Source organism: Jaculus jaculus, chromosome 16 (assembly GCF_020740685.1).
Source record: "Jaculus jaculus isolate mJacJac1 chromosome 16, mJacJac1.mat.Y.cur, whole genome shotgun sequence".
Lineage (NCBI taxonomy): Eukaryota > Metazoa > Chordata > Mammalia > Rodentia > Dipodidae > Jaculus > Jaculus jaculus.
Genome location: NC_059117.1, coordinates 26097391 through 26109789, shown reverse-complemented (window position 1 = coordinate 26109789; position 12399 = coordinate 26097391). Strand labels below are relative to the sequence as shown.

General features: G+C 41.4%; 1 protein-coding gene across 1 annotated transcript in view; it reads right to left on the bottom strand.

The window, feature by feature from the left end:
• Positions 1-1512: 1512 nt before the first annotated feature.
• Scin (scinderin) overlaps positions 1513-12399 on the bottom strand; it is a 90408-nt gene continuing 79521 nt past the window's right edge. The window contains exons 14-16 of the mRNA XM_012947554.2: positions 8668-8745; positions 7092-7152; positions 1513-2709 (exon numbers count right to left, since the gene is read on the bottom strand). Coding sequence (XP_012803008.2) covers positions 2582-2709; positions 7092-7152; positions 8668-8745 — 267 coding nt within the window. The 3' untranslated portion in view covers positions 1513-2581. The remainder of the gene's footprint in view (positions 2710-7091; positions 7153-8667; positions 8746-12399) is intronic.

Sequence of the window (12399 nt, the reverse complement as noted above, 5' to 3'; positions counted from 1 at the left end):
CTCCAATTTATGGCAATCCTTTTGCCTCTGCTTGCCAAATGCTGGGATTAAAGGCGTGCGCCACCACGCCTGACTAGTTCTGTAAATCTTTTATTCCCACCAACCGTATTTACTAAGTGTGGACGTGACAAGCAGCTGAAGCTGCTGATGCTATACGGCCACCCTGCGGTTCCCTCTGTCTCCACAGAAAGCAGCATTTGGGAAGTTCTGCATAAGACGAATTCTTTTTCTGCCAACAGTGATGGTAGGATACCAGGATACCAGGAACACTTCCTGTTTAAGAGACGGTGCTTGGCACTCGTGCCTGGATCTAACCACTAGATTCACTCTCCCACCTGTATTGACTCTGGTTAAATATCGTCTACCCAACAAGGCCTCCCTGGCCCACCTTATGAAAGCTACACACACCCCAGTTTTCATTCACTGTTCCCTAATCTCCTTCCCTGTTTTTCCTTCACAGATCTTACCTCCTAACATATTTGTCCATTGGTTCAGCTTTTGTTGGCCTTTTCCTTTGAATATCAACTCCGTACATTGAATTTGGGTTGGAGAAATTGCTGAGCGGTTAAGGTGCTTGCCTGCAAAGCCTAACCACTGGAGTTCAATTCCCCAGAACCCACGTAAAGCCAGATGCAGAAAGTGGCCCATGCATTTGGAGCTCATGTGCAGTGGCTATAGGCTCTGGTGTGCACATTCTCACTGTCTCTCTTCTATCTCTCTCTGCTTGCAAATAAATACACAAATAAATAATTTTTTTTTAAAGTTGGGATTTTGTCTGATTGTTTTATATTACATCCAAATAAGCTAGAATTACACTTGATACTGAGTAGATGTTTAAAAAGTATTTACTGAATGAACAGCACCTAGAAATGCAGCTTCTTGCTGCTTCTTACCTTCCATCACTCACACAAGCCCCAGTACATCATGAGACTACTGACCACTAGGCAATACAGAAACGGGGCCCATTGTCCCAAGCAGAAGCCAATTGGAAACAGTGCTCAGGCCCTACAGCCCCACACCACGTAAGAATTCCTCAGGTCACTTCCCTGATCTACTCCTTTGACACAATTACCAAAGTCCATGTCAATGCCACTGGAGTTCTAGATTCTTCCATAGCTTCTGGTGTCTGGGGGCCCATGTTTCATATGCACTCTATGATATGTAAAATCTGTTATAATTACCTGGCCATAAAAAAGTTGTTTGACCACTGAATGAGAATGGTTCAAGAAACATTAAATTTGTATCTACTCAGGCATAAAAGTAGTTAACTGTACAATTAACAGTGCCAAGAACTCGTGTCAAATTTTTTTTTTTTTTTTTTTTTTTTTTGGTTTTTTCGAGGTAGGGTCTCACTCTGGCTCAGGCTGACCTGGAATTCACTATGTAGTCTCAGGGTAGCCTTGAACTCTCGGCGATCCTCCTACCTCTGCCTCCCGAGTGCTGGGATTAAAGGCGTGCACCACCATGCCCAGCCCTCGTGTCAAATTTAAACAAAATGTCACAACCAAAACCTTTTCAAAAAGAGATATACTTTAATAATGAAAGAAAGCATTTGCAAAGTTTATCTTTTATAATATTCAAACTGTCCAGTCAAGTGTTCAAAGCTAGACTGGTAAGAATATAATTTGACTTCTCAGGAAAGAGTTGTGATTTTAAAAAGTTCGCATAAAGGTAAAAGAAATTCCTCTTAGAAAATAGCCCTCAGAATAAATGGCATCAAAGTCACGTGGACTCATATAACAGGAACCTCACAGTGAGCACATAGTTCTTTGGAGACACAACACAGATGAGAGAGAAGACTCCAAAGCATCATGGCTTTCCTCTCTGGCAGACTGCATAATGAGTTTGGCTAGTGGTTGCTCATTTCTAACAATCCTTTCTGCACACAAATTCCCCAGACACTATGGTCTTCTACTTTGAGAAGGCCATGCACAAAGGAGTATGTCCTTTTCCAGGATAGCTAATATTGATCCACAACAAAAGTTTAGGTTCTTTCAGCTTTGTGGTAGTTTGAATCTTTGTCCCCCAATAGACTCCAATGTTTTATTAAAGCTATAACTTGAATCGCTATCCTCCGGGCTAGAAGACCTGTCACTGTGGGCAGATCTTAGGGTCTAGTCCTAAGGTTTTATGGGGCGGGTCAGAATTCTAGCCTCAAGGTGTGCAGAGTGCTTGAGCTCTGCCTGTGGTTGTCCGAGGGTGCTTGCTTTTGGTGGTGTTGCTGGTGGTTTCTTCTCTCGCTCAGTGGCTCTGTGAAAGGGAGCAAGCTTTCTCTGCCATTATGGAAATTCCCGTGGGTCAGTAAGCCTGAAATAAATCCCTTCCTCCCATAAATTGTGTCTGGTCTGGAGGTTCATCTCAGCAATGTGAAGCTGACTACAATAAGCAGAGTAACATAAGGAAATTCCTTCTCAAAAAAGAATTTCTGACCAATATTTGGCATTAAAGAAAAATAGCCATTGGGCTGAGGTTAATTTTATAAAGCCAGAAAAGCAAGAAGTAAACAAGCCCCCAAACACTAAGGGGACAACTGTCCCAGTGTGGCCTGATTTTTTTTTTTTTTTTTTTAATGAAACTTAGTTTACCACCTGCTGGAATCCCAGCCTAGGAACCAGCCTGTGAATGTAGGTGGCTCATGGCCCTGTTTTACAATGACAATTGGTGTCCTCTTGTCTCTTCCAGAAGGGTCTGTTTCAAGGTATGTTTTGGCTAAAAAGAAATTAAAGACATAAATTCAGTAAGTTTTGGTCAAACTGAAATAACTATATGATGAAAATTCTTCCAATATAAGTAAAGACTTAAATTTTGTCTGCCACCAAGTAGCTAAATATGAACAATTTTCTCATTCATTTCTCTCCTCTGCCATGAAAATAACCATTGTAAAGTTTCAATAGCACCTGAGGGAATTCCAAGCTCTGTAGAATTATTCTCATGACATAATTATTGTGATACTTTGCAATAAAAAGAAAACTATGCCAGAAAGGACAGAATTACTCAAAAAAAGTATTTTTTAAAAAATCTAAGCTATATAAGTTATGGAGCTTTTATAATTTCATCAATCAAACAAGGGTATAAGTGGATTACATTTTTTAAAAAACAATCACATTCTAGACTTCCAGGTAAGGTGGCGGCCCCGGAGTCACACCAAACCAGCCTAGGGAGAGACTTAAGCAAAACCACAGCAAAACACACTCTTCTTCCAAAAAGTGAAGGTATATAGGTTTTGGTTTTTTTTTAAATTTTTTATTTATTTTATTTGAGAGCGACAGACCCAGAGAGAAAGACAGATAGAGGGAGAGAGAGAATGGGTGCGCCAGGGCTTCCAGCCTCTGCAAACGAACTCCAGACGCGAGCGCCCCCTTGTGCATCTGGCTAACATGGGACCTGGGGAACTGAGCCTCGAACCGGGGTCCTTAGGCTTCACAGGCAAGCGCTCAACCGCTAAGCCATCTCTCCAGCCCGTATATAGGTTTTTATTAGTCATAGCAGAGAAGAAGCAGGAGAGATCAAGATCTACCAGAAAGGAGGAAAACAGCCAGAATCCCGCTGAGGGACTTACGGCCCTGATCTGCAGCCTGGCACCGAACTACAGGAGCAGAGACCAAACAAGAGGATTTTCCAACCTCATCAGCCTCCATGCAAACCTGGAACCCATTTCAGAACAAAAACCTCAACCTCCCAGCTGACAGGATTAAGGGTGCAAAACAATACACACCCTTAGGGATTTGGGCTTTATGAAGTTATCTGTTTGTTTTAATCCCCACACTTGCATGCTCTGTGCTGGTTTTTTATAGAATGTGTATACTGCTCAGTTAAATTTTAAAATTTGCCAGTAAATTGTACCACCAAGCCAACTAGAATATCTGAATAGCAGGTAAACAACACCTAGGATGACTTCTGCAGTTGGGTCAGAGTACAGAGCTGCACTTGGCACGTTAAATGCCTACACTGAAGGTATAGAAAGTTGTATTTCCAAGTCTAAGAGCACTGTAGATAATTAGAAAACCCAAACATCAAATCAACTCAGGGTGCGAAAATTTCTACATTATAATACAAGAAACACAAAGAATCAAGACAACAAAATCCCACCAAAAACTATAAATCCATCAGAAGTGACCCCCAATGAGGTGGTTTTAGATGAAATGCCTGACAAAGATTTTTTTAAAAAATGATTTTATCTATACTCAAAAAAAAAAAAAAATAAATAAAAGCAGAAATCAAAGGAATCAAAGAAGAAAACAAACTCCTGAAGGAATCCTAACAGACAGACACACAGATAAATGAAATAGAATAGAGGACCCAGATGTTAATCCAGGCAGCTACACCATCTGATTTTTGACAAAAGAACCAAAAACTTCACTGAAGAAAAGACAGCCTCTTCAACCCATGGTTCTGGGAAAACTGGATATCTATATCTAGAAGGATGAAAATAGACTCTTGTCTCTTTCCATGCACAAGAATCAAGTTCAGATGGAGTAAAGACCTTACTATCAGACCTGAAACTCTGAAACTGCTAGAGGAAAAGTAGGGGAAACCCTTCAACATATTGGCATAGGCAATGACTTCCTGAATATAACCCCAGTTGCTCAGGAAATAAAACCACTAAGTGGTTGCACTGGATCTCATGAAATTACAAAGCTTTTTTTCAGTAAAGGACACTGTGAACACAGCAAAGAGACAACCTACAGAATGGGAGAAAATCTTTGCCAGCTATACATCTGACAAAGGATTAATATTCAGAATATACAAAGAACTCAAAAAACTAAACAATAAGAAATCAAACAACCCAATTAAAAAATGGACTATGGAATAGAGAATTCTCAAAAGAAGAATTACAGATGGCATATAAAAATCTAAAAAAGTGCTCTACATCCTTAGACATCAGGGAAATGCAAATTAAAACTACTTTGAGATTCCATCTCACTCCTTTCAGAATGGCTATCACCAAGAAAACAAATGACAATAAATGTTGGAAAGGATGCAGAAAAAAGGAGAACCCTTCTACACTGTTGGTAGGAATGTAAACTGGTACAATCATTGTGGAAATCCCTGTGGAGATTCCTGAGACAGCTAAAAATAGATTTACCATATGACCCAGCTATAGCACTCCTGGGCATATATCCTAAGGACTCTTCTCACTACCTTAGAGACACTTGCACAACAATATTTATTGCTGCTCTATTCACAATAGCTAGGAAATGGAACCAGCCTAGATGTCCATCCACAGATGAGTGGATAATAAAGATGTGGTACATTTACACAATGGAGTTCTATTCAGCAGTAAAGAGAAAAATTATATTATGAAATTTGCAGGGAAACGGATGGATCTGGAAAGGATTATACTAAGTAAGGTAACCCAGGCCCAGAAAGCCAAACATTGCATGTTTTCTCTCATATATGGATCCTAGTTATAAATGTTCAGACTTGTGTGTGAGATGGAGTAAAAATTGGGTAGCAGAGGCCAGTAAGCTAGAAAAGGGCCATAACAGGATGGTACTGTACGTATGTAAGTAGATGGACAGATTACTGCAGGTGAAATAGCCTGATCAAGGCCAGAGGAAAAGATATAGTAAAAGCAGTGTGGCTGAAGGGGTGATCAAAATTCAGGATATTGGGGCTGGAGAGATGGCTTAGTGGTTAAGCGCTTGCCTGTGAAGCCTAAGGACCCCGGTTCGAGGCTCGGTTCCCCAGGTCCCATGTTAGCCAGATGCACAAGGGGGCTCACGCATCTGGAGTTTGTTTGCAGTGGCTGGAAGCCCTGGTGTGCCCATTCTCTCTCTCTCCCTCTATCTGTCTTTCTCCCTGTGTCTGTCACTCTCAAATAAATAAATAAAATATGAACAAAAAATATTTAAAAAAAACTCAGAATATTGTAAATCAGCCACATGATAACCTACTTTTTTGACTAATGGCACACCCAGAAGTCATAGACTGTTACTATAAAAATTTCAGGGCCAGAGAGGCCCTGGTGCCCCCAAGGATCTTGGTTTCTCACCAAGAATAGATAATAAGACCCTACTGCTGAAGAATCCATATGCCTCGCTGCAACAGGTCACTGAGAAATCAAACTGGGGCTGAGCTGAAAACTTCCTCCCAGTAGACAAGCTGACAGAAAGCTGGAAAAAGCTGCAATGCATGCAGCCTTATGGGAGACAGAAGCCATCAGTGGTGAAAACAGTGGACACTGGAAGCCTCAAGTTTGACCAGACAGGCCAAATGACCAAACAGGTGCAACAGTGCTACGTCTGTGATGGGGGAAAACCAACTGCTCTCTATTTGGACTGCAGACCCTGCTCTACGGGAAGGAATACATGTCTGGTATTGAAAACCTAATCGGAAGCCTAAGGGGAGGTCATGAGCATTAGGAGGGTAATGCCTGCTCTTGTCTGACTAAATGCATATACTATGCTCATCAAACTGCCCTGTAAGTGCTTTACTTAATGTTCATATTCATATATTAATGCTACTCTCACTTTTGCTTAGAGAAGCTTTTCTTTTCAGCTGGAAGTGACCACTGGGATGACCCAAAAGGCTGAGAAGATGGTGACGAAGGAATGTTCAGCACTGACACATCTCTGTCACACCTTCCATGGCTCAGGGTCCTTTGTGGAAGAGGTGGTGGAAAGAATATAAGAGCCAAAGGAAAGGCAGGGCTGCTTACAATGCAATCTACCAGACAGAAATTGGCCTTGATATCCATGACCTTGCAGTGCCTGGCACTACCTTCATAAGACCCTCATAATAGGAGGAAAAGATGATGACATCAAAATAAAAGAGAGAGACTAATGGAGAGAGGGAGGGGATATGATGGAGTGCAGATTTGTGAAGGGGAAAGTGGGGGAGGGGAGGGAATGATTGTTTGTAAGTATGGTAGCTGTCAATAAAAAGAAAAAAAAAAGAAAAAATCACATTCTAAATCTGGCAAGGAAACATTTTCCTTGTATCTATAATTCTTTAATTTTAAGATAGCATTACTTGTGAGTTCTGATGAAGAGGGCTGAACTACTCTTCAGTCTTGACATGTATTTTAGAAGACAGGATAAGAAGGGAGCGGCCAGTAATTACCATGCTGGTCCCCGGGATCTACTCACCAGACTTCAGGGATTCAGATTTCTCAACTTCATTGGCATCTTTTCCAATCCAAATAAATATCTGAAAGTGGAATGGCAACATGAACTGTTTTGAAAGTCCCGTGTAGAATACACAGATCAGTGCTGAGCACCATGATCAAGTGCTTTACCCACAATCCCGTCATCTTCCCAGCAACCGCAGAGAGGAGGGAGGTGGAGGCGGGGCCTGGGGAAACTCACTGCCGCCAAGAAACGCCTGCACTTCCATCTGGCCAGTGTGAGTACAGTTCACTTCTCACAGGCTCACAGGGTATGTTCTGGTTTATAAAGTGAGTTTTCTTTCAGAAAACCAACAGATTCTTGTCACTATTTGGACCCAGCCCCGGCTGCGTCAGACTGTCCTTATACCGCCTTTTCCTGCTGTGGGTCTAAGCAGGAAAGGGCCACATTGCAACACAGAGCTTGTTTCTGGAGGTCTCCAGACATCTCTGGCTTCAGTCTAGTTTCTGTATTATTGTACTCTGTATAACTTGGATAAAGAAGGTACTATAATACTCAGTACTTAAATATCAAGATTTTAAAACTTTTAAATTAAAATACATATAATCTGTATAATATATAAATATATGTACATATAATCTGTACATATTATTTTCTTTGTCAAGCGTGTGGTTGAGTATTTTAATGCTGAGGCAGCCTCCTGAAGCATTTTATACTTAAATCCCTTTCAAATCACTTGTTTGAAAATCTTGTTTGGTTGTCTTCTACCTCACACAGAAAGTGCTGGAATACCTGTGTGCAGGCACAGAAGACACCATGATAGCATGACACCTTAGATTAAAAAGTGTAAACTATAAATAAGTGAAATGCACTGTGAGGAGAACCGCAACTCAAACATAGTCCTTGTAGACCAGAGGCTACGGTGGAACCCAGACGAATGGCTTAGCCGTTACAGACAGACGTAAGACCAGCAACTTCTGTGGCTGACTCTGAGACCAGACTTATTTCACACTTGTTCTGTATAATTTAATTTCTAATATGTGTGTTTTCCCCTTTCACTGTTGTACACAGGAATTTGAAAAGACGATCAGAAGTATCATATCAAATAACTACTTATTCTCTCTGAAATTAAGATATATATAACAGTAACATATTTTGCTGTTTAGAGTCAAGCCCATTCTGTACCTGTTCTTCCCCTGGAGATGGTTTTCCTAGGAACTCTTATCAAAATTCAAGAGGAATGATCCATATTTTTGGTCTCTCTTCCACTAGTGTACATATTATGCACTTATTAGTAAAATGAATAGAAATGGATGAGTAAATTACATGTGAGTGATTATATTTTACAAATAAGCAAACAGGATTTGTTTTGTTTTTCCTAAAGCCACAAAGCCATAACTGTCACCTGTGGAATTATTTCCACTGCAAGAAATCATCTTGCCCTCTACATCAGTGTGACTTTTTGCAAATCATGTAAAATTTCTTTTCCCAGATCATTAAGCCCATTTATTAACAGAATTTCCATTTTTCAAAGCAAGTTCTGTCAGTTCCCAACCACAAGAACATTCTCCTGTGATGAGCAAAGTACAGTTTCTACCTGTTCCCAAGCATCAAGTAGCATGACATCATCTTCTGCCAGGTCATCCTGGGTGAACTCGCCTGGAACCTCTTCAATCTGAAATGTATGAAGAGCTTTAGGGCCTAATAGTACAGCAAGGACATCTCTGATGGATGCAAATGCCAACCTGTATTGTGGATGGCAGTGAACCTGTCTGCCATTTTTTATTCCTTTTTAAAAAATATTTTATTTATTTGAGAGAGAGAGAGAGAGGCAGAGAGAGAAAGAGAAAGGAAGAAAGAGGATGGGTGCTCCAAGGCCTCCAACCACTGCAAACGAATTACAGTCACATATGCCACATTTTTGCAACTGGCTTTACATGGGTACAGGGAATCAAACCTGGGTTCTTTGGCTTTGCTGATAAATACCTTAACCACTAAGTCATCTCTCCAGCTCTGTCATTTTTTTTAAATTCTTTTGAGTAACAGATTTGAATAAGTGTTCATATGTATAATGGAGGATCACAAACTGATGGTACAGGTTGGCCAGTATCGTTGATCTGAGTTGCCTTGAGGGAGAACAGTACAGTCAGTACTTCTGCGCATGCAATTCCTATGGCAAGTAATTTCACAGGTTTCCTTGCCTGCCTAAAGATATTTGATATCACAGTCTCAGTATGATGTTGTCCTTCCTTTGTAAATCCAGATTATTTTAGTAAAAATTAATAGGTCTAGGGCTGGGGAGATAGCTAAGGGTTAAGGCACTTGCTTGCAAAGCCTGATGACCTGACTTCGAGTCTCCAGTACCCACCTAAGCCAGATGCAGAAAGTACTGCATGCACCAGCAGTAGCTGGATGCTCTGGTTCCATATTCTTTCTCTCTCTTTCTCTCTATCTCTCTGCTTGCAAATAAATAAATCAATATAAAAGAAATCAATAAATCATTTCAGTAGATGAACAATTTTGGGGGGTGTTTTTAATGTAAGGTCTCACTTTAGCCCAGGCTGACCTGGACCTCATTATGTAGTCACAGGATGGCCTCAAACTCACGGCAATCCTCCTACCTCTGCCTCCCAGAGTGCTGGAATTAAAGGCATGTGTCACTATGCCTGGCCATAATTTTTAATAAGAAGACATTCTAGCATACAGTACTATGCATGCAAACTTTCATTGTTTTTATTTCTAATGGATTAAATTGTGTTCTCTATAGCTCCCATTAGATGGAAATGGGAAGACCAGCAGACCACCACCACCACCAGTGGACACACATTCACCTAAAGCTCAATGTTTTCAGAGAATCCAAAACTCTGCCTGACTCATAAGAGGGTGAAACCAATTCTGTGTCGGTCCCTATTCCTCACACCCTCCCTTTGTTTGCCCTGTGATTCTGCAGTTCAGTCAGCAGGCGAATTGACTGTAGCCTGCTCTGTGTCATATTAGCAAAGGCGACTCAGAAGGGGCCTTCCTGGATGCCTGTCACAGAAAAATGGGCAGAAACCCAACCTGCACCCAGAGCAGGGCTTCCAGGCTGAGTCCAGACTGAAGCACACGTACTCTGGGTGCTCTTAATTTCCAAGCATAATTCATGTTTTCTGATGAGATTTGGAGATCCTTAAACAATATCAACAATAAAAAAAAAAGCAAACAAAACAAAAACCACCTGCACATCAGAACACCATGCTGGTACCAAAAGGGATACTAGCTCCCCTCCCCCCTTCCCACTAGTCCTCCGAGTGCTGAAGAGCCCTTGGGAGCCACTCGGGGACAATGGTCACCAACAACATGAATAAGCAGGGGACCCTGCAGACTACAAAATCAACCAGCAGGACAAGAAGTACACACTTGTGCAATAGTGGCACTCAGCCTCTGTGGGTAACCAACTGTTCTCTGATTGAAAGTGAGGCCAGCTCGGTGGGAGAAAATACATATCAGGTACTGGAAACCAAGTCACAATCCCATGGTCAGGAAACCCAGACTTCAGAGAGAAGCTCCCCACCCCCCAACACTGCTCTCCAGAGAAGTGTGGGCTTGTACAACAGCAACAACAGAAGATCTCTCAAATAACTTTGCAAACCCCATGTAACCCAAGCTGCTCTCACTCTTGGTTGGAGAATCTGCTTCATTTTACAGATGGCAGAGAAAAAAGAGGAGAACCGAGATCCATCGATAAAACAAGGAGATAGCTGACTGCCTACCACGATACTTGCCATCTCTACCACACCTGCCAGGGGCCAGGGGAACATGCAGTGGAAATGGAGCCATGAGCACTGCTCTTACTGCTAGTCTGACAACCAGCTCCAGGGTGATGGCGACTGACATGGTGTTCAATCAGAAACCTATCAAAGGGCTGGGCATGGTGGCACATGCCTTTAATCGCAGCACTTGGGAGGCAGAGGTAGGAAGATCACAGAGAGTTTGAGGCCACCCTGAGACCTAAGACTACATAGTGAATTTCAGGTCAACCTGGGTTAGAGTGAGACCCTACCTCAAAAAAAAAAAAAAAAAAAAAAAACTATCAAAGGGAGGACTGCCAAGAGTTTCAGGCCACCCTGAAACTACATGGTGAATTCTAGGTCAACCTGGGCTAGAGTGAGACCCTACCTCAAAAAAAAAAAAAAAAAAAGAGAGAGAGAGAGAGAAAGAAAGAAAGAAAGAAAGAAAGAAAGAAAGAAAGAAAGAAAGAAGCCTATCAAAGCAGAAATCCAGAGGCTACAGAGATCTCAACAGGCCTGCATGGCTCAGGGAACATTGTGGATGAGAGGGTAGAAAAATTTTGAGAACCTTAGAATGGGTGGGAATAACCTAAGACATGGTCCCCCACTATCCCACAGGAATCTACTGTGGTCTTCATGCCCCACAGTGAATACCATAACTCCACTGAGGAGGGCCACCAGGGTAATGGCTGCTGGGCAAGGGGATAAGAGTATAACCTGTTGAATTACATCTAACATAATTTTTTAAAACCACCTAAGCATATTCAAAGAGCAAGGAAATTTGTTTCTATAAGCTCTCCATAGCATATTTAGCAAACACAGGATGGATTTTAAGAACAAACTTTAAATTTCACTTTCTCCCTGCCAGATACTGTTCTGATTTTAAAAATTAAATATTTTATTTTTATTTATTTGTATATTTGAGAGAGAGACATACGGAATGGGTATTCCAGGGCCTCCAGCCACAGCAAATGAACTCCAGATGTGTGTGCCACCTTACACCTGGCTTTTGTGGATCCTGGGGAAATAAACCTGGGTCCTTTGGCTTCTCAGGCAAGCACCTTAACCCCTAAGCCATCTCTCCAACCCTTGTTCTAATTTTTAATATTAAATCATTAATTTAATATTCACAACCATATGAAGTAGGTACTACAAGTTTCCACATTTTACAGATGAGGAAACTAGAGAACAGAGTAAGGAAGCTGCCTAAAGTCACATAGCCAGCATGTAATATCAACAATTAAGTGATATGTACAGACAGGTAGGTTCTAAAACTTGTGGTATTTATAGATCGTAATGTTCAAAGTAATCTACATGTCTCGAATCAACTTTCTGTTAGTGAATCTAAGATCAAACCCACATCAATAATAGTCCTTCCCTTAAACTGTGAAGGAAACAGGAGGAACTCCAAATATCAAACAAGAACATGATGAGGTACTGAGGAGGTATATCTTTCTACTAAAGACTAGCATGCGCATAACAAAAAAAGACACACAGGACTGGAGAGATGGCTTAGCGGTTAAGGCACTTGCCCACAAAGCCTAAGGACCCAGGTTCTA